At 50.5% G+C, this 23660-nt stretch overlaps 1 protein-coding gene across 2 annotated transcripts in view; it reads left to right on the top strand.

Moving 5' to 3' along the window:
- The window catches only part of SH3PXD2B (SH3 and PX domains 2B), a 119551-nt gene extending 99402 nt beyond the window's left edge, over positions 1-20149 (top strand). For both annotated transcript variants that reach the window (XM_005558530.4, XM_045394511.2), the window contains 4 exons: positions 1638-1864; positions 4862-4911; positions 5932-6057; positions 13726-20149. In XM_005558530.4, coding sequence (XP_005558587.3) covers positions 1638-1864; positions 4862-4911; positions 5932-6057; positions 13726-15267 — 1945 coding nt within the window. In that variant the 3' untranslated portion in view covers positions 15268-20149. The remainder of the gene's footprint in view (positions 1-1637; positions 1865-4861; positions 4912-5931; positions 6058-13725) is intronic.
- The last annotated feature ends 3511 nt before the right edge of the window (positions 20150-23660 follow it).

Here is a 23660-nt window from a genome sequence, read left to right as displayed (position 1 = left end):
ATGCCTGTAATCCCAGTACTTTAGGAGGTAAGGCAGGAGGATCACTCGAGGCCGGGAATTCAAGACCAACCCAGGCAACATAGCAAGATCCCATCTCTGCATAAAAACCTTTTAAATTAGCCAGACATGTGATGCGTGCCTGTAGTCCCAGCTACCCAGGAGGCTGAGGCAGGAGGATCACAGCCCAGGAGTTTGAAGCTGTGATGAGCTATGATGGTGCCACTCCAGCCTGGGCAATACAGCAAGACCCTGTCTCTAAAATTTAAAGACTTTAATTTTTTTAAAACGTTTTTAAAAGGATAACAAACATATATTGAATAGGATGTTATCTTGCTGCATAATAAATTGTCCCAAAACTTAGTGGCTCTGGAATTCAACAGTGGCTTAACTAGACTCAAGGTCACTCCCGAGGTTGTAGTTAGGATGTCAGTAAGGGCTGCAGTCATCTCAAGATTTGGTTGACGCTAGAAAGTGACGGTCAGGATTTCAGCCCATTCCCTTCTCACCCCAGAGCCCACTCAGCACTGCACATCACTTCCCATCTTATGGCTCTGTGTCCCCAAACAATGAACTGTGTCAAACTGAGGGTGTGGGTTATATACAGCCTGGCACTTTCTAATTAGGCTATTCCCTCTCAGAGCGTATTTTAAGATTGATAGACACAAACTGCAGATTTCTACCTAAATGTAGAGATTGGGAGAGATGTACCCAACTGGCTGTCACAGCTGGTGTGACTGACTGCAGCACACCCCTGGTCTAGATTGACCCCTCTGGTCATTGCTATTAAAACTGAATTCTGGCCAGGTGTGGTGGCTCATGCCTGTAATCCCAACATTTTGGGAGGCCGAGACAGGAAGATCAGTTGAGCCCAGGAGCTCGAGACCAGCCTGGGCAACATAGCAAGACCCCATCTCTACAAGAAATAAGAAATAAATAGCTGGGCATGGGGATGTGTACCTGTGATTCCAGCTACATAGGAGACTGAGATGGGAGGATCGCTTGAGCCCAGGAGTTCACGGCTGCAGTGAGCTATGATCGCACCACTGCACTCTGACCTGGGCGACAGGGAGACCCTATCTCAAAAACTGAATCTCTCCTGCAGAGGATTAAGTGATGATGACACTCATTGAATTCCCTTTTGGGAGGACACTGAGCTGATCTGTCAGGGTCTCAATCACTCTGTGTTTAGTGATGGCCAGCTGGCGCTTGGCAAGCCCTGGACCCATCCCTCAACCTGCTAATCCCATATGAAAACATGTTTAATCTCCGTGTTAACCAGCATGAACAGATCTCCATCTGTCTATGCCAGGCTGTGGCCCCAGAGCTGGGACTGCTGGGAAGGGGCAGCAAAGCACAGAGATTCAGAGCGCAGGCTGGTGCCCTGCTGGCTGGGTGGGACGTGGTAGGTGCTGTGAGAGGGGCAAGTAGAGGCTGGGTTGGAAAGGCCTTGAAAATGCCAAGCTGAGGGCTTAGGCACCATCAAGAGGAGATACACAGTGTGCCAACCTCTGGCCCTGGGCAGTCACGACCCTTCGTTCCTGCTTCCTGGGACCTGTTGTGTGATTCCCAGTAGGAGCGAGGCTTCTTCCTTTGCGCCTGGCGGAGCAGTTTGACAGCATCCTTCCTCCTCCTCACAGGTACCAGGGCAAAGAAGGCTGGGCCCCCGCCTCCTACCTAAAGAAGAACAGTGGGGAGCCCTTGCCCCCGAAGCCAGGCCCCGGCTCACCCTCCCACCCAGGTGCCCTTGACTTGGATGGTGTTTCCCGGCAGCAGAACGCAGTGGGCAGGGAGAAGGAGCTGCTCAGCAGCCAGAGGGATGGGCGGTTTGAAGGCCGCCCAGTGCCCGACGGCGACACCAAGCAGAGTGAGTGACACCCGCCCCAGCTTCTAACACTCGGGACCCCCGTGTGCCAGCTCTGTGCTCAAGGCTTCTCACATCATCCCTCATCCTCACAGTAGCCCAGCTGCTCCCTCATCCTCTAGATAAGAAAACAGACACCCAGAAACCCTGGGGAACTTGTTCCAGATCTTTCAGCCCGTGAATTGCAGAATCTGAGTCAAGAGGCATTGCTGGCCGGGCGCAGTGGCGCACACCTGTAATCCTAGCACTTTGGGAGACCGAGGTGGGTGGATCACTGGAGGTCAGGAGTTCAAGACCAGCCTGGCCAACATAGTGAAACTCCATCTCTACTAAAAATACAAAAATTAGCAAGGCGTGGTGGCGGGTGCCTGTAATCCCAGCTACTCGGGAGGCTGAGGCAGGAGAATCGCTTGAACCCGGGAGGCAGAGGTTGCAGTGAGCCGAGATCGTGCCATTGCACTCCAGCCTGGGTGACAAGAGCAAAACTCCATTTTAAAAAAAAAAGAAAAAAAAAGGGAGGCGTTGCTTTCCTATCCCAGGTTGCATTCTTTCTGCTATCTCACAGCGGTCACACTGGCTACTGTTTTTCAAGCACCTGCTACATGCCAGAAACCTTCTAATTAGTGTGATTGACTCCTCATAACTACCTTTGAGGAAATTACTACTTTTTATGTTTTACAGATTGGGAGTCTGAAGGGTGAGAGGGTGTGCCCAAGGCCCCCAGCTAGCAGACAGCAGGGGCGGGGACTTGAACCTGGGGAGTGCTGTGCTCTCTACTGCTCCGTGTGGCCTTGTTTCTAAGCCAGAGAAAGAAGATGGCCCTGTGGGCTTTACTCCAACACAGTGCCTCTCCCAGCTTGCTTTTCAAAGCCTCCTCATGTATATTTTACCATTTAATGTTTCCAACACACCTGAGAGTCGAGTTCATTACTGTTGTCGGCCTGGTCACACTGGCTACCATACCGTGTCTGCATGGGCACACTGGTGCCCAGGACTTATGCACAGTGCCCACGATCCTGTCTTGGTCATGCAGGGCAGGTGGACTCTGCTGTTGAGAAAGGACTTCCAGCTAGCCACAGAGATGAGGCCACTGCCCCTGGCTGGGCTTCTCCCAGCTGTTTTTAAGTGGCAGTGAACTTCTTGAGTCCCTCAACCAAGTTTCATACTTTGCTCAGCTGCCCTGAGAAGTCACTGATCATGTTTCCTCACATGCTGTGGCAAGAGTTCTGCCCATCCCCGAGTTTGTGTGATTCTAATCTGCCAATCATGGCCAAGAGGATAGGTGTATTCCCATCATCTCTAGAGGAGCAAATGAAAATCTGCAACCTCAATGTCTTTGTTAATGTGTAGGTTCAGGCTGGACACAGTGGCTCACAACTGTAATCCCAGTGCTTTGGGAGGCTGAGGCTGGAGGATCACTTGAGGCTAGGAGTTTGAGACCAGCCTGGGCAACATAGTAAGACCCCCTATCTACAAAAAAATTTTTTTTTAATTAGCTGGGCATGGTGGCACGCACCTGTAGTCCCAGCTACTAGGGTGGCTGAGGTGGGAGGATCACTTGAACCCAGGAGATTGAGGCTACGGTGAGCTGTGATTGCACCACTGCACTCCAGCCTGGGCAACAGAGCGAGACCCTGTCTCTCAAAAGTAGATGGATGGATAGATAGATAGATAGATAGATAGATAGATAGATAGATAGATAGATTCAGATGCTAAAACAAAGACACCCCCGACCACCACTGAATATACATATATACACACATCCAATAAATAATCTAGATATATATTTCTTTTTCACAAAACAGTCTGTGTGTATGTTCAGGGTTGATATGGCAGCTCCGGGCAATCAAGAGTCTTATTACTCCGCATCCATCTTGTTGCCTTCACCACCTGGTCCAGAACGGCTCACTACTAGTCCAGCCAATGAAAAGCGGTGCATTGCACTCCAGCCTGGGTGACAAGAGCAAAACTCCATTAAAAAAAAAAAGAGGAGGCGTTGCTTTCCTATCCCAGGTTTCATTCTTTCTGCTATTTCACAGTGGTCACACTGGCTACTGTGTGCACAGCTCAGAAGCTACTCACTTTCTACTTTGTCTTACATCCCACTGCCCAAACTGAGTCACATGGCAGTAGCTGGCTGCAAGGGTGACTGGAAATGAAGTCTTTATACAGACAGCTAAGTGTCTTGGCCAATCTCTGTTGCTATTTATTCTAATAGAAGACAGGTAAATGGGAATTTAAGGGATTAGCAGTCTCCTCCACACCCCAACGCCAGACTACCCTTCTGTATGGACCCGTGCTGAGCCTGCTCAACATTCTGCCCTTAGCCAGGAGCCTTGGACCACTGCAAAGTCCTCATCCTCCTGGCCCTGAGACCCAGAGCTAGGGCAGCCGCTTCCGGAGTATAAACCCCTGTGTCATCAGCCCAAGCGTGTTTGGTTCGGTGTGTTTGTGTGTGTATTGTTGCGTTTGGGTTGTTCTAGAGCACAAAACCAGGTGCAGTTAACATTCACTGCATGCCTGCCACATGCCAAGAGCTTCACAGATGTTTCCTTTCATCCTCACCGCTGCCCTGAGTGACACACATTCTGCCAGTTCTACAGATGAGGGCCTTGTGGCTCCGAGAATCCAATCATCTGTCCAGTGCCAGCAGCTGTGAGCCTCAGAGCTGGATTGGGACCCATCTCTGTGTTATTCTGAAGACTGCTTTTTGCCCTTTCTGGAGAATGTCCATGACTTGAGCATCCAGCACCATCCCCTTTCATTCCTGTGTAGAAAAGATCCAAGAAAAGCAACATAGAGAGAGTCTGGAGCCAACTATGAGCCACGCGTGAGCAGCTCCTTCCTGCCCAGGCTATTCTCGCAGGAAGGGTTGCGGCGGCATGCGGCCGCCTGTGTTCAATCTTCTGCAGGAGAGAATAGATCTGTCCTGCGCCCAGCTCAGGAATCTCATCTGTAGCACTCTGCACGTGAGTGTAATAAGCTCTCGTTTCTCCATAGGATCACCAAAGATGAGGCAGAGACCCCCTCCTCGCCGGGACATGACCATTGTAAGTGGACCCTTGCTACTGGGGAGTGGCCACTGACTTGAGGGCTGTGAGGGGTGTCCACTAGCCCCTCGCACACCCCTCCCCCTTCCAGAAATGCTCTCTTTCCTGTGCACACAGCAGCCTTTTGAAGCGGGCTGCATAAATGCTAGTCCCACCCCCAGGTGGAAAGACTGAGGTGCAGGCAGGTGAAACAATTGGCCCACGAGGCCAGAGTGCTCCTGTGACAGTTGGGCCTCGGGACCTGCTTTCTGCTCCCTGGCCCCTTCTCTTGGTCTTAGATCAGTCTTCTCAAGTCAAGCGACTTGAGGTCCAAGCCGAGATGAGACACAAATATCATCTGTGGTCCCATTCTCATATTCTGCGCTCATACACCGTTTTGTAAAATTCGCTAGGTACCTTTTAAGCCAATACTTGGAACAATGGGTCATTGGGTTTGGGGTTTTTTTGTTTGTTTGTTTGCTTTATTTTTTGAGACGGGGTCTTGCTCTGCTGGGGTTGTATTTTTTTAATGTCTGCTATTTATCAGGCACCTGTTGCGTGCCGTGCAATGTGCTGAGCGCCTCACAACATTAATTTAATACTTGAAGCAACCCCACCAGGTAGACACTGTTATGCCCACTCTACAGGAGAGAGAACTGAGGCTTCAAAGGGGGGTGATTTGCCCAAGGTCACTCCCACCATCAGTATTCCCAACCCAGATAGATCTACTAACAAACTTAAGCTCCCTCCACAACCGTCACTGCCTCTTATTTCAGAGAATATTGTCTTGCTCCAGATTCTCATGATTGTACCCAAATGTCCCACGTTTCTTCCCATCGCCCTAAAGCTGATGGGCCAGTGAGGTCTCACTGAGGAGATGACAATCTGTGTGGTCCTATTTGTGTTGTCCCTTAGAATCCAACTAGGTCCCCAGCACCCCCTTGAGGGTGATTGCATGCCCCAGGCCCTTAGTCTCCCCCTGACACAGGGTCGCAGGAGTGCACTTAGCATTGGCAATAACCCTGTGTGTGATCGTACCAGCCTCGAGGCCTCAACCTGCCGAAGCCGCCCATCCCGCCCCAAGTGGAGGAAGAGTATTACACCATCGCGGAATTCCAGACAACCATCCCAGACGGCATCAGCTTCCAGGCGGGCCTGAAGGTCGAGGTGAGTGGCCCTGGTGTTCCTTCACCTACTTGTGATTCCTGATTCCAGGCATCACCTCCTACTTCTCCTCTGTCACCTACGTCACTGGGTGGGTGGAGGTGAGGCAGAGATTAACAGCTTTATAGTTCACATACCATACAGTTTACCAATTTGAAGTGTAAAATTCAGCAGCTTATGGTATTCACAGGGTTGCACCACCCTCACCACTATCTAATTCTAGAACAAAAAGAAACTCCTTACCCATCAACAGTCACCCTCCATCTCCCCTCAACCTGCCAGCTCTAGGCAGCCACCAGTCCACTTTCTGTCTCCATAGATGTGCCTGTTGTAGACATTTCATATAGATGAAATCCCACAGTATGTGGTCTTGTGTGACTGGCTGTATGCCTTTCTTTACCACCTCCCACCTCCGTTCTTACTTCTCCTCTCTCCTTTTCTTCCCACGCCCTCTGCTTGTCTACTTTGTTCCCCAGATTCTCTTCCTGCATTTCTCTTTCCTTTGCTTATGGGGTTAGAGCTTCAAGGTATTTCTTTCTCATATTTCCAAGAAAACCTGTAAGGGAGGGGATGGCCGCTAGGGCCAGGGTTTGGAAAGCTTTGGCAAAGATGGTTCTGGAGACACTTTCAAAAGCAGGTGAGCCAGTCACAGGCATCACCAAGTTCACTCTGTCACACGTGAGAGTTGGTCAGACCACACCCCCCCCAACCTCACCTTGGGAGGCCGAGGTTTAATTTACTCATCTCTGCAACAAATAAAATACTCCTGGATCACCTACTATGGTTGTGTGTGGTGGCTGCTTTTCTAAGCCCTGAAGAGTTGTCATCACCCTCCCCTTTCCTTTAAAGAACACAGCTCTGGTCCCTGGCACAGAGCACTGTCTGACGGCCCAGGGCAGTGGGCACCACTGATCAGTTCACTCCAGCGTACCTCTCTAGGTACGAATACAGGTACGGCTGTATTCCAGGAAGGACTATAGCCTGCCTGTCTGCCCACCTTCATTCTTTCCTTCCCTCCTTCCTTCCCTTCTTCCTTCTCTCCTTCTTCCCTTCCCTCCCTTCTTCCTTCCTCCTCCCTCCTCCCTTTGTTCTTTCCTTCCCTTCTTCCTTCCCTCCTTCCCTCCCTCCTTCTTTCCCTTCCTCTCTCCTTCCTCCCTCCTTCCTTACCTCCTTCCTTCCTTCTCTTCTCTTTCCTCCCCTCCTTCCTTCCTTCCATCTTTCCTTCCTTCTCTTCTCTTTCCTTCCCTCCTTCCTTTCTTCCATCCTCCTTCCTTCCTTCTCTTCTCTTGCCTCCCCTCCTTCCTTTCTTCCATCCTCCTTCCTTCCTTCTCTTCTCTTGCCTCCCCTCCTTCCTTTCTTCCATCCTCCTTCCTTCCTTGTCCCTTACTCCAGCTTGCCAGCAGCCCCACCAGGCACAACATCTGGCCCAGGCCTTGCTGTGTACTACAGTCAAGAGACTAGTTGTGCATCCTCTGGTCTCTGCTTCCAGAGACGGTGACGTATCTTGATGTTTCACTAGAAGGACATCCTTTTATGTTTTCACTTTGCTATTATCTGAGTCAAGGGCTAAAGGGATAAGATTTGGGAAAATTCTGAATTATGTTTTAATCCATTATACAAAAAACCTGCCCCTTCATACTCATTCTTTCTATACACATGTATTGAGTGCCTAGTGTATCACAATGTAAGGGTCATCTGAGACATCATCTCCTTTTTGTTTTTTGGTTTTTGGTTTTTTTTTTTTTATTTTATTTTTTTATTTTATTTTATTTTATTTTATTTTTTTTTTTTTTTTTTTTTTTTTTTTTGAGACGGAGTCTCACTCTGTCCCCCTTGCTGGAGTGCAGTGGCCGGATCTCAGCTCACTGCAAGCTCCGCCTCCCGGGTTCAGGCCATTCTCCTGCCTCAGCCTCCCGAGTAGCTGGGACTACAGGCACCCGCCACCTCGCCCGGCTAGTTTTTTTGTATTTTTTTAGTAGAGACGGGGTTTCACTGTGTTAGCCAGGATGGTCTCAATCTCCTGACCTCGTGATCCACCCGTCTCGGCCTCCCAAAGTGCTGGGATTACAGGCTTGAGCCACCGCACCCGGCCTGTTTTTTTTTTTTTTTTTTTTGAGACAGCCTTGCTCCTCTGTTGCCCAGACTGAAGTGCAATGGCTCAATCTCAGCTCACTGCAACCTCCACTTCCCAGGTTCAAGTGATTCTCCCGCCTCAGCCTCTCAAGTAGCTGGGATTACAGGCGCCCACCATGACGCGCGGCTAATTTTTGTATTTTTAGTAGAAACAAGGTTTTGCCATGTTGGCCAGGCTAGTCTCGAACTCCTGATATCAGGTGATCTGCCCGCCGCAGCCTCCCAAAGTTCTGGGATTACAAGTGTGAGCCACTGCGCCTGGCTAGATGTTTTTTTCTTATGATAGATCCGTATGCTCTGTTTTTCTCTTCTCCAGTTTTGCTTCCTGGCTCATTGCAACATTATCTTAGCCTTCAAAATTCATTAATGGAACCACAGCATTCTAGCAGTAGGGCTACTAGAAACACCTTAGTTACTTGTCTAGGCTATTTATCTTCAGGATGTGTGATGATGATGAGGAGGAAGATGAGGATGATGATGAGGATGAGGATGATGATGAGGATGATGAGGATGAGGATGATGACAAGGATGATGATGATGAGGACAAGGATGATGAGGATGAGGATAAGGATGAGGATGATGAGGATGATGGCGAGGATGAGGATGATGAGGATGAGGATGATGACGAGGATGAGGGTGATGAGGCTGATGATGAGGATGATGACGAGGATGATGAGGATGAGGATGGTGATGAGGAGGAGGAGGATGAGGAGGAGGATGAGGATGATATATGCACCTCTTCTGTGTCAGGTACCTTACCTCCTTGATAACTAATCTTCACAGAAGTCCCAAGAGGTCAGTACCAGCAGCATGCGGTTGGTTGGTTGGTTGGTGTTTTTTTGTTTTGTTTTGTTTTTTTCTATCAGCATATTTTATAGATGAGACTCAGAGGGGTTAGGTAAATTAATTGCCTCTAGTAACACAGCTAGTAAGCAATGGAGTTGGGATTTGAAACCAGGTCTCTCTGCTTTTAAAGCCCACACTGTTTTCTTTCCCCTCATTCTTGTGATTTTTTTGTTGTTGTTTTGTTTTGTTTTGTTTTGTTTTGATGGAGTCTTGCCCTGTTTCCCAGTCTGGAGTGCAATGGCGCTATCTTCACTCATTGCAACCTCTGCCTCCCGGGTTCAGACGATTCTCTTGCCTCAGCCTCCCAAGTAGCTGGGATTACAGGAACTCGCCATCACGCCCAGTTAATTTTTTTTTGTATTTTTAGTAGAGACAGGGTTTCACCATGTTGGCCAGGCTAGTCTCGAACTCCTGACCTCAGGTGATCTGCCCGCCTAAGCCTCCCAAATTGCTGGGATTACAGGCGTGAGCCACCGCACCCCGCGTCTGATCTTGCATTTGTTTTTATTCATAGTAGCTCTTGGCTTCCCTCTGGTAAACGAAAACGCCCATTCATCATGGTTCAGAACATACATGTTCAGAGCTTCTACCACAATACTTTGCAAGGAATGTAACCTTGACAAATCTTACTGATACATCTAATATTGATTACCCTAGTTTCAGTTCCTCACATCAGACTTCAGTATTCGTGTTGTTGAATTCATGGATGTGCTGACAATGACTTGTATGCCCAGCGTAGCCTGTAATTTTTACCAGAGCTATCAAGTGTTGATAAGATGCCGGTCATCCTCACATAAAGAGCTTACATTTATCAGTGGCCTTCCCTGGAGATTCCAGTGGGACTCATTAAGTGCTGCCCGTCAAGCGCATCCCGCTGGCTCAGTGACCTCCACTCTAATTTAATCACAGGAGCGTTTACCAAGTGCACAGCATTTATCAAGGGCTGTTGTATGCATTAGCTCTTGTGGCTTCAAAAATTCTACAGGTGGGTATTAAATTGTTCTTATCATTTTCCTTCTGTGATGTGGAATCTGAGGCATGCGGCTTGTCCCAGGCCACTCAGGCAGTAAGTGGTAGAGCCAAGACTAGAACCCAGGACTGCAGGCCCAGGAGCCCAGCATTTGCGTCCTGGCGGCTGAGTCTGTGGCTGCCATCCCTCTCCCAGAAAGTGCACAAAGTGCCTTTCGTCTGAACCCAGGAGGCAGAGGTTGCAATGAGTGAAGATAGCGCCATTGCACTCCAGACTAGGAAACAGGGCAAGACTCCATCAAAAAAACAAAACAAAACAAAACAACAACAAAACAACAACAAAAAAATCACAAGAATGAGGGGAAAGAAAGTACCTCTGCACAAAGTGCCTGCGGCCATCTTTGCTCCTTCTGCAGTTTCTCACCCCAGACACAGCCCCTCTCCAAGCAGGGTCTTTTTTGTTTTTGGTTTTGTTTTTTCGAGACAGAGTCTTGCTCTGTCGCCCAGGCTGGAGTGCAACGGCACGATCTCAGCTCACTGAAACCTCTGCCTCCCAGGTTCAAGCGTTTCTCCTGCCTCAGCCTCCCAAGTAGCTGGGATAACAGGTGCATCCCACCATACCCAGCTAATTTTTTGTATTTTTAGTAGACTCAGGGTTTTACAATGTTGACCAGGCTGGTCTCGAACTCCTGACATCAGATGATCCACCTGCCTCGGCCTCCCAAACTGCTGGGATTACAGGTGTGAGCCACCACCCCTGGCCAGGGGTCTCTTTTGTGAGAGGCAAGATTAGGTGACTCTGAAGCCCACCCCTCTGCCTTTGACTCTCCTCCGATCGATGGGGTTTGGTTTTTTGTTTGTTTGTTTGTTTGTTTGTTTTGAGACAGAGTCTTGCTCTGTCGCCCAGGTTGGAGTGCAGTGGCGCGATCTCAGCTCACTGCAAGCTCTGCCTCCCGGGTTCATGCCATTCTCCTGCCTCAGCCTTCTGAGTAGCTGGGATTACAGGTGCCGGCCACCAAGCCCGGCTAATTTTTTGTATTTTTAGTAGATATAGGGTTTCATCATGTTAGCCAGGATGGTCTCGATCTCCTGACCTCGTGATCCACCCGCCTCGGCCTCCCAAAGTGCTGGGATTACAGGTGTGAGCCACCACGCCCAGCCACGGGTCTCTTTTCTGAGAGGCAAGATTAGGTGACTCTGAAGCCCACCCCCTACCTTTGACTCTCCTCCGATCGACGGGCTTTCTACAGGACCCACTGTGTGTTCCTCAGCTCTCCTGAGGCTCGGTTCTGCATGTGTAAAATGAAGTGACGGTTCCCAACTCACAGGGTGTCATGAGCGTTCATCAGATCTTCCGAGTCCAGAGAGAGCCTACCAGGGAACTGCAGTGTACATCTGCGATGGCTGCCATCACAAAATACCACATGGGGTGGTTTAAACAACTGCAGTTTATTGTCTCACAATTGGGGAAGCCAGAAGTTCGAGATCAAGCTGTCAGCAGGTTTGGTTCCTCCTGTGTCCTGTCTCCCTGGCTTCCATATGGCACCTTCCCGCTGTTTCTTATGTGGGCGTCCCTCAGTCCCTGTGTGTTTTCTGATCTCCTCTTCTTATTTGGACATCAGTCATATTGAACTAGGGCCCATGTATCAGGCCATTCCTGGATTGCTATAAAGAAATACCTGAGGCCGGGCGCGGTGGCTCAAGCCTGTAATCCCAGCACTTTGGGAGGCTGAGACGGGTGGATCACGAGGTCAGAAGATCGAGACCATCCTGGCTAACACGGTGAAACCCCGTCTCTACTGAAAAATACAAAAAATTAGCCAGGCGTGGTGGCGGGCGCCTGTAGTCCCAGCTACTCGGGAGGCTGAGGCAGGAGAATGGCGTGAACCCGGGAGGCGGAGCTTGCAGTGAGCTGAGATCCGGCCACTGCACTCCAGCCTGGACGACAGAGCAAGACTCCGTCTCAAAAAAAAAAAAAAAAAAAAAAAGAAATACCTGAGACTGGGTGATGTATAAAGGAAAGAGGTTTGCTGGACTCACAGTTGGGCATGCTGTACAGAAAGCATGGTGCCGGCATCTGCTTGGCTTCTGGGGAGGCTCAGGGAGCTTTTACTCATGGCAGAAGGCAAAGCAGGAGCAGGCGCGTCACGTAGCGAGAGCAGGAGCAAGAGAGAATGGCAGGGAAACACCACACACTTTAAACAACCGGATCTCGTGGGAACTCATTACCATGGGAAGGACACCAAGCCATTCATGAGGGATCCGCCCCCATGACCCAAACACCTCCCACCAGGCCCCACCTCCATCATTGGGGATCACCTTTCAACATGAGACTTGGGTGGGGACATACATCCAAACTCAGGCCACCTTAGTGACCCATTTTAAACTTCACCACCTCTTTAAAGGCCGTATTTCCAAATACAGTCACATTTGGAGGTATGGGGGTTAGGGCTTCCACATATGAATTTGGGTAGGGAGACACAATTCAGCCCGTAATAGCGAGCACACCTTTCACCTGTGTGAATTCAGCCACGCAGTGCTGGACAAAAAACAGACAGAGAACAAGATCTTCAACAACATGGGTGATTCCAGCCACCATTCCATCCAACAGGCGTGTATCCCACAGGGAAGTAGGGACAAGATGAAAATCTACTGTACTCCACCAGCTCCAGGTCCCCTGTATATAAACACGAGCATCTCTTTGAGCTGAGTGTGATTCCTGTGTTCAAAGATAGGTATTTTTCAGGCCAGGCACTGTGGCTCACACCTGTAATCCCAGCACTTTGGGAGGCCGAGGCAGGCAGATCGCTTGAGGCCAGGAGTTCGAGACCAGCCTGGCCAACATGGCAAAACCCCATCTCTACCAAAAATATAAGAATTAGCCAGGTGTGGTGGTGCATGCCTGTAATCCCAGCTACTTGGGAGACTGAGGCATGAGAATCGCTTGAACCTCGGAGGCGGAGGTTGCAAAGAGCCGAGATCATGCCACTGCACTTCAGCCTGGGTGACAGAGCAAGACTCTGTCTCAAAAAAAAAGGTAGGTATCTTTCATATGTTGTGGCCTCTATAAATACCAGCTAACTTCTTCATCCGATGCTCAGCCAAAGAAGCCAGGATCAAAGGTAGCTTTGACTTCTGCCTTGTCGTTAGAATTGTAGCAGACGCTGCCGGTGCCCCTGATCCACCTGAAGCCCCTGCACCTACACACACGTCCTTGCAAGCCAACAGCTTCCCAGAAGGGGAGAGGAGTTAATACCCTGGGTAGGGAGGGGCCGGGAGTCGATAGATAAATGCACGCATCCCCAGAGGCACCGTTCTGAGGCATTCTCTTTGTGATCTCTCAGAGGGTCCCTGGCAGATCAGTCCCCATGGCCCAGAGCAGTAACTTGCTCATAATCGGCCTCTCCCCTTCCCTTCTTTCTCTCTCTACTTCCTTACGTGTATTTCCTAGTACCAACTCTCAAATTAAGTACCTATACCCAAGTCCACATCTCATGGACTGCTTTAGGGGGAATCCAGTCCAACAAGAATCTACCCCCATCTGAGATATTCCCAGAACATGGTCACGTCTCCACTGGTGGTCCCCTGTAGACCTTGCCAGAGGAGCTGCTGAGCACACAGTGGCAGCTTCCAGAGCTCCAGTTACACGTGGGTTCTCCCAAACCATTTCGTGTGCTGGCGCTGGCATCGCACCCAAGTGCCTTTGTCTATCCTCCCTTGCAGGTGATCGAGAAAAACTTGAGTGGCTGGTGGTACATTCAGATTGAAGATAAGGAAGGGTGGGCCCCGGCAACCTTCATTGACAAATACAAGAAGACCAGCAATGCGTCAAGACCCAACTTTCTGGCTCCCCTGCCCCACGAGGTGACCCAGCTCCGGCTGGGGGAAGCAGCAGCGCTGGAGAACAACACGGGCAGTGAAGCCACGGGCCCCTCCCGGCCCCTGCCTGACGCACCGCATGGTGCCATGGACTCAGGGTTGCCATGGTCTAAAGACTGGAAGGGCGGTAAGGAGGTCCTGAGGAAGGCGTCTTCAGACATGTCTGCGTCAGCAGGCTATGAGGAGATCTCAGACCCTGACATGGAGGAGAAGCCCAGCCTCCCTCCGAGGAAAGAATCCATCATCAAGTCGGAGGGGGAGCTGCTGGAGCGGGAGCGGCAGAGGACAGAGCAGCTCCGGGGCCCCGCCCCCAAGCCTCCCTGCATGATTTTGCCCATGATGCCAGCCAAACACACCCCTCCAGCCCGGGACGGCAGGAGGCCAGAGCCCAAACCTGACAAAAGCAAACTGTTCCAGCTGAAAAATGACATGGGGCTGGAGTGTGGCCACAAGGTGTTGGCCAAGGAAGTGAAGAAGCCCAACCTCCGGCCCATCTCCAAATCCAAAACTGACCTGCCGGAGGAGAAGCCAGACGCCACTCCCCAGAATCCCTTCTTGAAGTCCAGACCTCAGGTTAGGCCAAAACCAACTCCTTCCCCCAAAACAGAGCCACCTCAGGGCGAAGACCAAGTCGACATCTGCAACCTCAGGAGTAAGCTCAGGCCTGCCAAGTCCCAAGACAAGTCCTTGTTGGATGGGGAGGGCCCCCAGGCAGTGGGGGGCCAAGACGTGGCCTTCAGCCGAAGCTTCCTCCCAGGAGAGGGGTCTGGCCGCGCCCAGGACAGGACGGGCAAACAGGATGGTCTCAGCCCAAAAGAGATTTCCTGCAGAGCCCCTCCGAGGCCAGCCAAGACCACAGATCCTGTGTCTAAGAGCGTGCCTGTTCCTCTCCAGGAGGCTCCCCAGCAGAGACCTGTGGTCCCACCCCGGAGACCACCTCCCCCCAAGAAAACCTCTTCGTCATCCAGGCCCCTCCCAGAGGTCAGAGGTCCACAGTGTGAAGGCCACGAAAGCAGGGCCGCTCCCACCCCGGGCCGTGCTCTCCTCGTCCCTCCAAAAGCCAAACCTTTTCTCTCCAACTCTTTGGGAGGCCAGGATGACACGCGAGGCAAAGGCAGCCTGGGGCCACGGGGGACCGGCAAGATTGGAGAAAACAGGGAGGAAGCAGCTGCAGCCGCTGTCCCCAGTGCCGACGGCCTGAAGGACTCTTTGTATGTGGCCGTGGCCGACTTTGAAGGAGACAAAGACACCAGCAGCTTCCAGGAAGGGACAGTGTTTGAAGTCCGGGAGAAGAACAGCAGTGGCTGGTGGTTCTGCCAGGTCCTGAGTGGAGCCCCTTCGTGGGAGGGGTGGATTCCCTCCAACTATCTCCGAAAGAAGCCATAGCCGACGCCCTTTCTGCCTAGAGGGCCCACTGGTCCTTGCTGGCTCTACCCACATATTTAATACGCCTCTTAATTTATCATTCTCCACACAGCTTCCAAGGCAGACAGACTCTGGGGTGCTGTGACTTCTTGCCTCCCATGGGTGGAGAGTGAGTTTCGGACACCTCAGGCGCCCCGGGTCTGATCCCTCCTATCACAGCATCGCTGGAGGCTCAGAACCCACGGCCTTTGCTTTCTGTCCATGTCAACATCCCTGCCTTAAGAGAACTCCTCCTGGCCAATGGCATTGCGACCCGACAATGGGACCAGGACTCTCCAAGGCCTCCAGGACTGGATCCCATCGCCTGGAGAAACTCCAGCAAGGGTCTCTCATGGCTTGGACATGGCACAGTAAGGGGCAGCCCGCCCAGTCCATGACGACTTGCTCCAACTTCTTCGTGTTTCTAAAAGCCCAGAGACTATATTCACTCTTCTGAATTGCCTGGTACCAGAAGGAACTTCATCCTGAAGAAGTCCATTCCATTGCCAGTCCCAGGGAAAATGTCCCCTTCCCCAAGGCCTCAGGCCCAGGGGCCTCTGAGGTTCCACTGGATGCAGCTCCCCCAGGAGTGGGCCTGGAGGTCCGCTCAGCCGCCCTGCCTCCCACCTTCTTTCTTGGGACCATGATCAGCCCTGAAGGGTGGTTGCAGCCCCCCCGTATGCTGCACTTTCCTGCTGCAGGCTCCAGTCCCTCCAGGGCTTTTCAATGAGAATTCCCACCCCAACTTGGAGCATTTCATTTCTGCCTACCTAAGGCAAGAATCTCAAAGTTCGTTTGAGTAAGAGGCCCATTCACAAGTCGTGCCCTTGTCAGCATCCCTTTGCTGAGTGCTTCGTGGGTGCCAAACACTGTACTCGGCGCTTTGCATTCACAACCCTCCCTTGTGATACTATACCCACTTTATAGATGAGGAAACTCAGGCTCCGTGTGCCCAAGGACATACCAGCCAGGAAGAAGAGGGAAGAGGATTTGAGTCCAGGCCTGCCTGACTTCCGTGCCTGTTCCCTCCCCTCTGTAAAAGGCAAACCATGCAGGGAAGAGATAGAAGCTGGCTAAGTGCCAGGAGCAGGTGGCCAAGTGACTTCATTGTGGTGGGGGTGAGGGGGCATTCGTGGCTGCTGCCACACCCACCATCCCTCCAGCCTATACCAAAGGCTTCCCTGGACTCAACAGCTGTGTCTCCATGACAGGAGAATGCCAGGGTCCTGGTGGTTGGCGCCAAGCCCTGTTCCCTGCTTCTAAGCTGTTGCCCGCTGGCAAACAGAGCTTGTGGAGCAACAGGAGCTGAGGTGGCCTCGCGGGCCAGCCTCAAGGGGCTGGGCATAGCATGCAGCGGCCCCAGAGGGAGGCAGGGAACCAAGGGCCAGGCAGAGCTGCTTCCTGTGCCTCTCCGGCATTTGTAATGTTTTTTCTTTGTTCACGCACTGCCAAATCTGTTTTCTCCCTGGAAGAAACCCAGGGCAGATGTGGTCATCTGTCAAACTGAGGCCTGGAGAGGCATGGCTAAGTCACTGCAGAAGCAAAATCAGGACCCAGCATTTCTAGCTCCCAGCCCAGAGTAAGAGAGTAGAGCAGAACCCCTTCCCATTCTACCTGACCAAGGCAGCCCTGCCCTGCCCGGTCCTGCCCCAGAGATCTCCAGTTCACAGTGTTCATCAGCTGAGATACTTTTGGACCCACAAAGCCAGTTTTTTGGGAGTCTGCTCACTGTCTACCTGCAGTGCCAAAGCTTTGCTCCAACAGCCCTCTTCTGCCCCACCTCCCAGCTCCATCCCCTATCGTGTGGGCGCTGGCTGCTTCTGCATGAGAAGGAGCTTCCTCTGATCACCTGTAGCATCTTTAGTCCCTTCCTCCAGCTGGCCTGCAATCCCATTCCCCAGAGAGGCTTGGGCAGGGCCCTGGGGCACTTCTTGCAGGGCCCACTTGCCACTTGGCCCTGTGCCCAGAACCTTGGGGGCAGATGGCAGCCAGGGGAAGAAGGGAGGTGGGAAAGGGCTGCCATCACTCAAGGGTCCTCTCCCTTGAGAGGAGGCCCCATGGCAGTTTTCCTGAGTTCTTAATCTACTTTGGTTTAAACAACTTTCGTGAAGCTATGTGAGATTTGACTACATTTCAAAAGACAAAACTCACGTTTTTTTTTTTTTCTGATTTGCTCTCTGGCCTTCAGTGACATTTTCAGATATATTATGAGTGCCTACTCTGTGCTAGGCTAGACCGTGATGTGTGTGGCTCCATCCCTGACTGGAGGAGCTTTGAGTCCTGTCTGCTGACTTCATTGAAGGATTTTCTCTCTTGCCTCATTCCTTTCTCCCAGGGGTCAGCTGGGTAGGAACAGACTTGCCCTGACTTCCTCTAGGCAGAAAATTTTCCTGCAAATGAAAGAACCTGCCTTTCTCTTTTGCTATGATGATAATTATTATTCTGACATGAACTATAGGTACTGAAGTCACATTCCTGTCTGTTCACTGTTCTCTCCTCGGGTCGTATCTATGGCCTGAGGATGTCTGTATCCAGCTCCTTTTCCTGCAATGGTAGACACTTCCCCAGGTAGTGGGTGGGTCGGGGTGGCTAGTCACTCTCCTAGCTGTCCTTGCCTGGGGACTTAGGTTTACCCCATCCAGGACTGTGGTCACTATTCTGTGAGCAATTGATGGCGCATATGCAGAACTCCCCTGGAGTCATGGCTGGCTCTAGAAAGTGTCCAGGCCCATCGTGACAGCTGTGCCAAGCACCAGGCAGGTGACCCGTGCCTAAACACACGCCCTCCTTTAATCCTTACGGCAACCCTGTGAGGCGGATAGGACCAGCCCTGATCTATAGTGAGAAAATTAAGGTTCAGAGGGAGAAGTCACATACTCTAGCCTTGTCTAAATAGTGGCCAAGCTGGGACTCAGATCTCGAGTTTTGGTTTGTTTGGTTTTTTTGTTTGCTTGTTTGTTTCTTTGTTCCTCGTGCCCATGAATTTTTCTCTGAGAGCTTCCAGGGAATCAAGTGACCCTCCCTCTGAATTTGTGTCTCTTCCCTCCACCCCTTGGTCACACATTTCAGTAGGTCACAGGCCAAATGGCAGCCCAAAAGGCGGGCAGATATTTTTTTTTTCTTCCCCTCACCCCTGCTTATTACTGCAATTGTGATGACTACTTTACCTTACATCCCAGGGCAAATGGACAGCTTGTGGTACCTCCAAAAATTTGGAAAATCTGAGTCTTAGGACCACCTCTTGATAAAAGAGGCCTTTGCTCACACTTTTTGCTCAGAATCTTTCTTTGCCATTGGTGGGTGTATGTCTGGCTGAGACTTGGGGAGAGCTGAACTCCAGCTTAAACCACTTTTAATGGCCCTTCCCTACTGGGGGATTGCTGGAGCCCATGCCAAGTCACGGTAGTCATTTTAAACTTCTGCCATGAGGCCACGCCATAGAATCAATTTCCAAGGCAATGTTCTTGGCCCTAAAATGTTTGCGCCCACTGAGGATTTCATTACCAGGTAGAAAACGGGGGAACATAGGCCATGTTAAAGAGCAGATGCTGAGTGTGCCAGGACTTGAGAAGGACCTTAGGCTGAGGAGTGGACAGTGTGGTATTCATTTCACCTCTCCCAAGTATCCAGCACAGAGTAGGGAAAAAGAAGAAACTGCTCCTGCCTTCCAATAGCTGGCAACTTGACATCAAGAACAAAAACATTCGTAGCTGGGCCCCCGACCTTTCATCGTGCCCAAGTCCTCCATGTTGGGTTAAGCTGCCCTCTTGGAGGCCGTACCCTTCTCTTTGGACTGTGACAGTGGACACCTAACAGCCTGAGCCATGTGTGGCTGTCTTATCTCCCAAGGGTTGTCCAGGCCCATTCTGCAAGGCTTTTGTGTAGACTGCAGACACCCATACCTCACCACAGACCAAAGATGACCTCATGTCAGACGGTGGGCTGATGAGAGGTACAGCAACATGCATCGAGGCCTGAGGGTGCAGGGCGCCCTCCCTTGGCCTGGAGGAATTGCTCCCAACTAGAATAAGTTTCCATGAGGGTCCCAGGCAGAGCTGCACAGCTAGAACCGGAGGCTCCACAATCCTTGCCTGCTCGTGGACCTCCTTCAGAGCACCTTTCTACAGACTGGACTGCCCAGTTCCATGGGGTGGCATCTGGTTTCTGGTGCTATCCTGCCAAGTTGTCGAGCTCCTCCTCATGTTTCAACATTCCATCTTCCCGTTTCTATCCTCGACTCCAAAGTAAGCCTTCTTAGCTCCAATCAGGGATGAGGGGCTCAACCTCTTTTGTCCTCAAAGAGGCAAAACACAGTGCCACAGCCAGTAGCCTTCACTTTCAGATGTCCTATTCATGTAAAAGAGAAGGTGCCCCCACCAGGCTTACATCAGCAATAAGCAATTCTAATGCAACGATGGTGTCCACATTTTACCCCAGTGTGTGCCCATGTATGCCTCTGTGCCCGTGTAATTATTGTTAAACGCCCCTTTCACTTAGAGGGGTGATGATAAACTGTGGCCACCCTGACTACAACCCACATTTCCTGCTTTGGGGAGCTTCCAAGTAATAGGCCATTTCTTACCTCCCTCCAGGAACAGTGGGCACCACCCACCACCTGGTGCCTGCTCATAGGATGACGCTGGAGATCCCCACACTTACTCTACCCTCTTGGCAAATTGGCATTCCGGTGGTGGTTTTTGTTTCCTTTAAACATTAAATAAACAAGTATATAGGATGTGAGGGGAGGGGTGAGAACAACTAGCTGTAGCATGTATAGGCTATATACTTTACCATTAGACTTTTTTCCTTCTTTTTTTTTTTTAAATAAAAAAAGTGCTTGACTGGTTTCAAGCTTCATCGTGAAGATGCAGTGTCTATGGATTTTATTTGGCAGGAGAAAGGGTACATAGCTTTGTGGCCTGGGATCTTTGGGATCAAAGAACAGAAACGTATGCCAGTTACGTTTGAGCGCTGCCGAGAAATAGGGGTGACCCCTCTAGGCCATAGCACACCTTCATTCTCTTAACTACAGTGTCCACAAACCAAGGGAAAGCTTCCTTTATGTCCAAAGAATGGTGAGCCTCTGGCTGGCATTGTCTCCTGGTGGTCAAGAGTGTGCTATAGGGGTCCAGGCACAGTGGCTCACGCCTGTAATCCCAGCACTTTGGGAGGCCTAGGCGGGTAGATCACCTGAGGTCAGGAGTTTGAGACCAGCCTGGCCAGTATGGTGAAACCACATCTCTAGTAAATAATAACAATAATAATAATAATACAAAAATTAGCCAGGCATGGTGTCGGGTGCCTGTCACCCCAGCTACTTGGGAGGCTGAGGCAGGAGAATCGTTTGAACCCAGGAGGCGGAGGTTGCAGTGAGTCCAAATCATGCCACTGCACTCCAGCCTGGGCGACAGAGCAAGACTCTGTCTCAAAAAAAAGTGCAGTGGGGGTTGGGGGCGGGAAATGCAGCCACATTTGGGCCACAGGGACTGCCCAAAGCCATCTGCTCCTGGCGGGTGGAAAATACTGCCTAATGTTTTACTACTTTCCCAAAGGCAGGGCCCAAGCCAAATCGACCCGTGTGGAGCCCCCTTGTTCCCAGGTGACTAATAGGACACCACCACCCCACCTTCCTAAAGAGAGACGGAAACCAGCAGAGTCCCCAAACAAAAGAACTTGCAGGGAAGGGATTTACATGCAATATTCATCCTTCCTTAGAGGAAACAATATAATGACCTTCTTGCAGACCTTGCTTAGGAATAATGGTCATTAATATATTAATCTGTGTCCCTATTAGAAGGAAAAAAACAGAAAGAGTAGTGGCTCACACCTGTAATCCCAGCACTTTGGGAGGCCAAGGTGGGAGGATCTGTTGAACCCAGGAGTTTGAGACCAGCCCGGGCAGCACAGCAAGACCTTTCCTCTACTGAAAGTTCAAAAAAAAAAAAAAAAGTAGCCAGGTGTGGTGGTGCACACCTACAGTCCCAGCTACTTGGGAGGCTGAAGAGGGAGGATTGCTTGAGCCCAGGAGTTCGTGGCTACAATGAGCTGTGATTGCACCACTATGCTCCAGCCTGGATGACAGAGTGAGACTGTGTCTCAAAAAAAAAAAAAGAAGAAGAAGAGAAAGGAAAAAGTCACGCGGTGTTCTGGGCCCCCATGGGAGCAGGGTCACCCAAGTTCTTGCAAACCAAGAGTGCTTAATCATAACAGGACTGGCAATGGTATGGGCTTCCTGGCTGGGTTTTGAGGGGCATCTGCCTCATGGGATGGGATGACAATGGGACTATGATCGGGAACCAAACCTGGCTTTCTCTTTGCGGGCTACATGCCCTCTCACTACATTTCTGCCCCATGACCTTCCTTCAGGTCTCAGTTGAAAGTGTCACACTCACCATCCCCGTCATACTGTTTTGTGTTTTGTTTTGCTTTGTTTTATGAAACGGAGTTTCACGCTTGTCACCCAGACTGGAGTTCAATGGCACAATCTTAGCTCACTGCAACCTCCGCCTCCCAGGCTCAAGTGATTCTTGTATCTCAGCCTTGCGAATAGCTGGGATTACAGGCGTGTACCGCCAGCTGACATTTGTATTTTTAGTAGAGACAGGGTTTCACTGTGTTGGCCAGGCTGGTCTCGAACTCCTGACCTCAGGTGATCTGCTCGCCTTGGCCTCCCAAAGTGCTGGGATTACAGGCATGAGCCACCGTGCCCAGCCCCATCATACCGTTTTAACCATGCCAAACATGATCCAGCTGTCTTACCCTCACATAACCTGCAAATACTCCCTTCTCTAAGGTGAGTTTCTGAGTCCAGGATTCCCATCATGGGGACATGCTTCTCCAAGTTCCTTAGTCTTCAATGTCCATTCTCTCTCTCATTCAGTATCATTTGGTCCACATGGGATTCTTCAGTGTCTTGCAACTCACACTTCCTAATCAATGGCTCTCAAATTTTAATGACCTTAATGATTCACCAGGGAGCTTATCAAAAGACAGATTCCTCAGCTTCGCTCCCTAAAAGTCAAACTCAGCAGGAATCAGCATCCTGAAAAATCCATTCTGAGGAAATAATCTGCATGCTCCATCCTGAGAAATGGCCGGGCTGTGCACCTTACATAGTATAGTCTACGTGTTCAAAAATGATATTCTGTGCTATTATTTATTATTATTATTGAAATGGAATCTTACTTTGTTGCCCAGGCTGGAGGGCAGTGGCACAATCTCGGCTCACTGCAACCTCCGCATCCCGGGTTCAAGCAATTCTCCTGCCTCACCCTCCTAAGTAGCTGGGACTACAAGTGCATGCCACCATGCCTTGCATTTTTGTGTGCGTTTTTAGCAGAGACGGGGTTTCACCATGTTGGCTAGGATGGTCTTTATTTCCTGACCTCATGATCCGCCCACTTTGGCCTCCCAAAGTGCTAGGATTACAGGCATGAGCCACTGTGCCCGGCCTCTGTGCTATTATTATCAACTGGTCATCATTAAGCATGTACTGATTTCCAGAACTGTAAGGCATTTTTGTATATACTGTTTTTTTTTTTTTGAGACAGGATCTCTCTCTGTTGCCCAGGCTGGAGTGCAGTGGTGAGACCTCAGCTCACTTCAACCTCCGCCTCCCGAGTTCAAGTGATTCTCCTGCCTCAGCCTCCCAAGTAGCTGGAATTACAGGTGTGTGGCACCATGCCCAGCTAATTTTTGTATTTTTAATAGAGACAGGGTTTCACCATGTTGGCCAGGTTGGTCTCGGACTCCTGACCTCAAGTGATCCGCCTGCCTCAGCCTGCAAAAGTGCTGGGATTATACGCATAAGCCACCGTGCCCAGCCATATATACATTGTTTTATTCCATCCTCAAAATGCAAAATGTCAGGTAGAGGTCTACGTTTTATATATGAAGGCACTACATTTTGAAAGATGGAGGTGATGGACACAGGCTCACATAGCTAGTGTTTGGTATCTCTGATCCTAAAGCTGGCCCTTTCATGGCATGCTATGTCACCTCCCCAGTGTTAATCAAAGCACATCTTTCATCCTGATAAAACTGTTCCCTGGGATTCCAAATCTTAAGAAAGATTCCCTCTTTCCCCAAACCTAGCTCTATAATTAAGAAAAAGGATCTAACTTTTTTTTTTTTTTTTTTTTTTGAGACAAGAGTCTCGCTCTGTCACCCAGGCTGGAGTGCAGTGATGCAATCACGGCTCACTGCAGCCTCCGCCTCCCAGGTTCAAGTGATTCTCCTGCGTCCGCCTCCCAAGTAGCTGGGATTACAGTTGCCCATCACCATGCCCAGCTAATTTTTGTATTTTTAGTAGAGACAGGGTTTCACCATGTTGGCCAGCCTGGTCACAAACTCTGGTCCTCAAGTGATCCACCCAC

The sequence above is a fragment of the Macaca fascicularis genome, chromosome 6, assembly GCF_037993035.2.
Source record: "Macaca fascicularis isolate 582-1 chromosome 6, T2T-MFA8v1.1".
Classification (NCBI taxonomy): Eukaryota; Metazoa; Chordata; class Mammalia; order Primates; family Cercopithecidae; genus Macaca; species Macaca fascicularis.
Note: the sequence above shows the minus strand (reverse complement) of the source record. Positions and strands in the feature narration are given on the sequence as shown.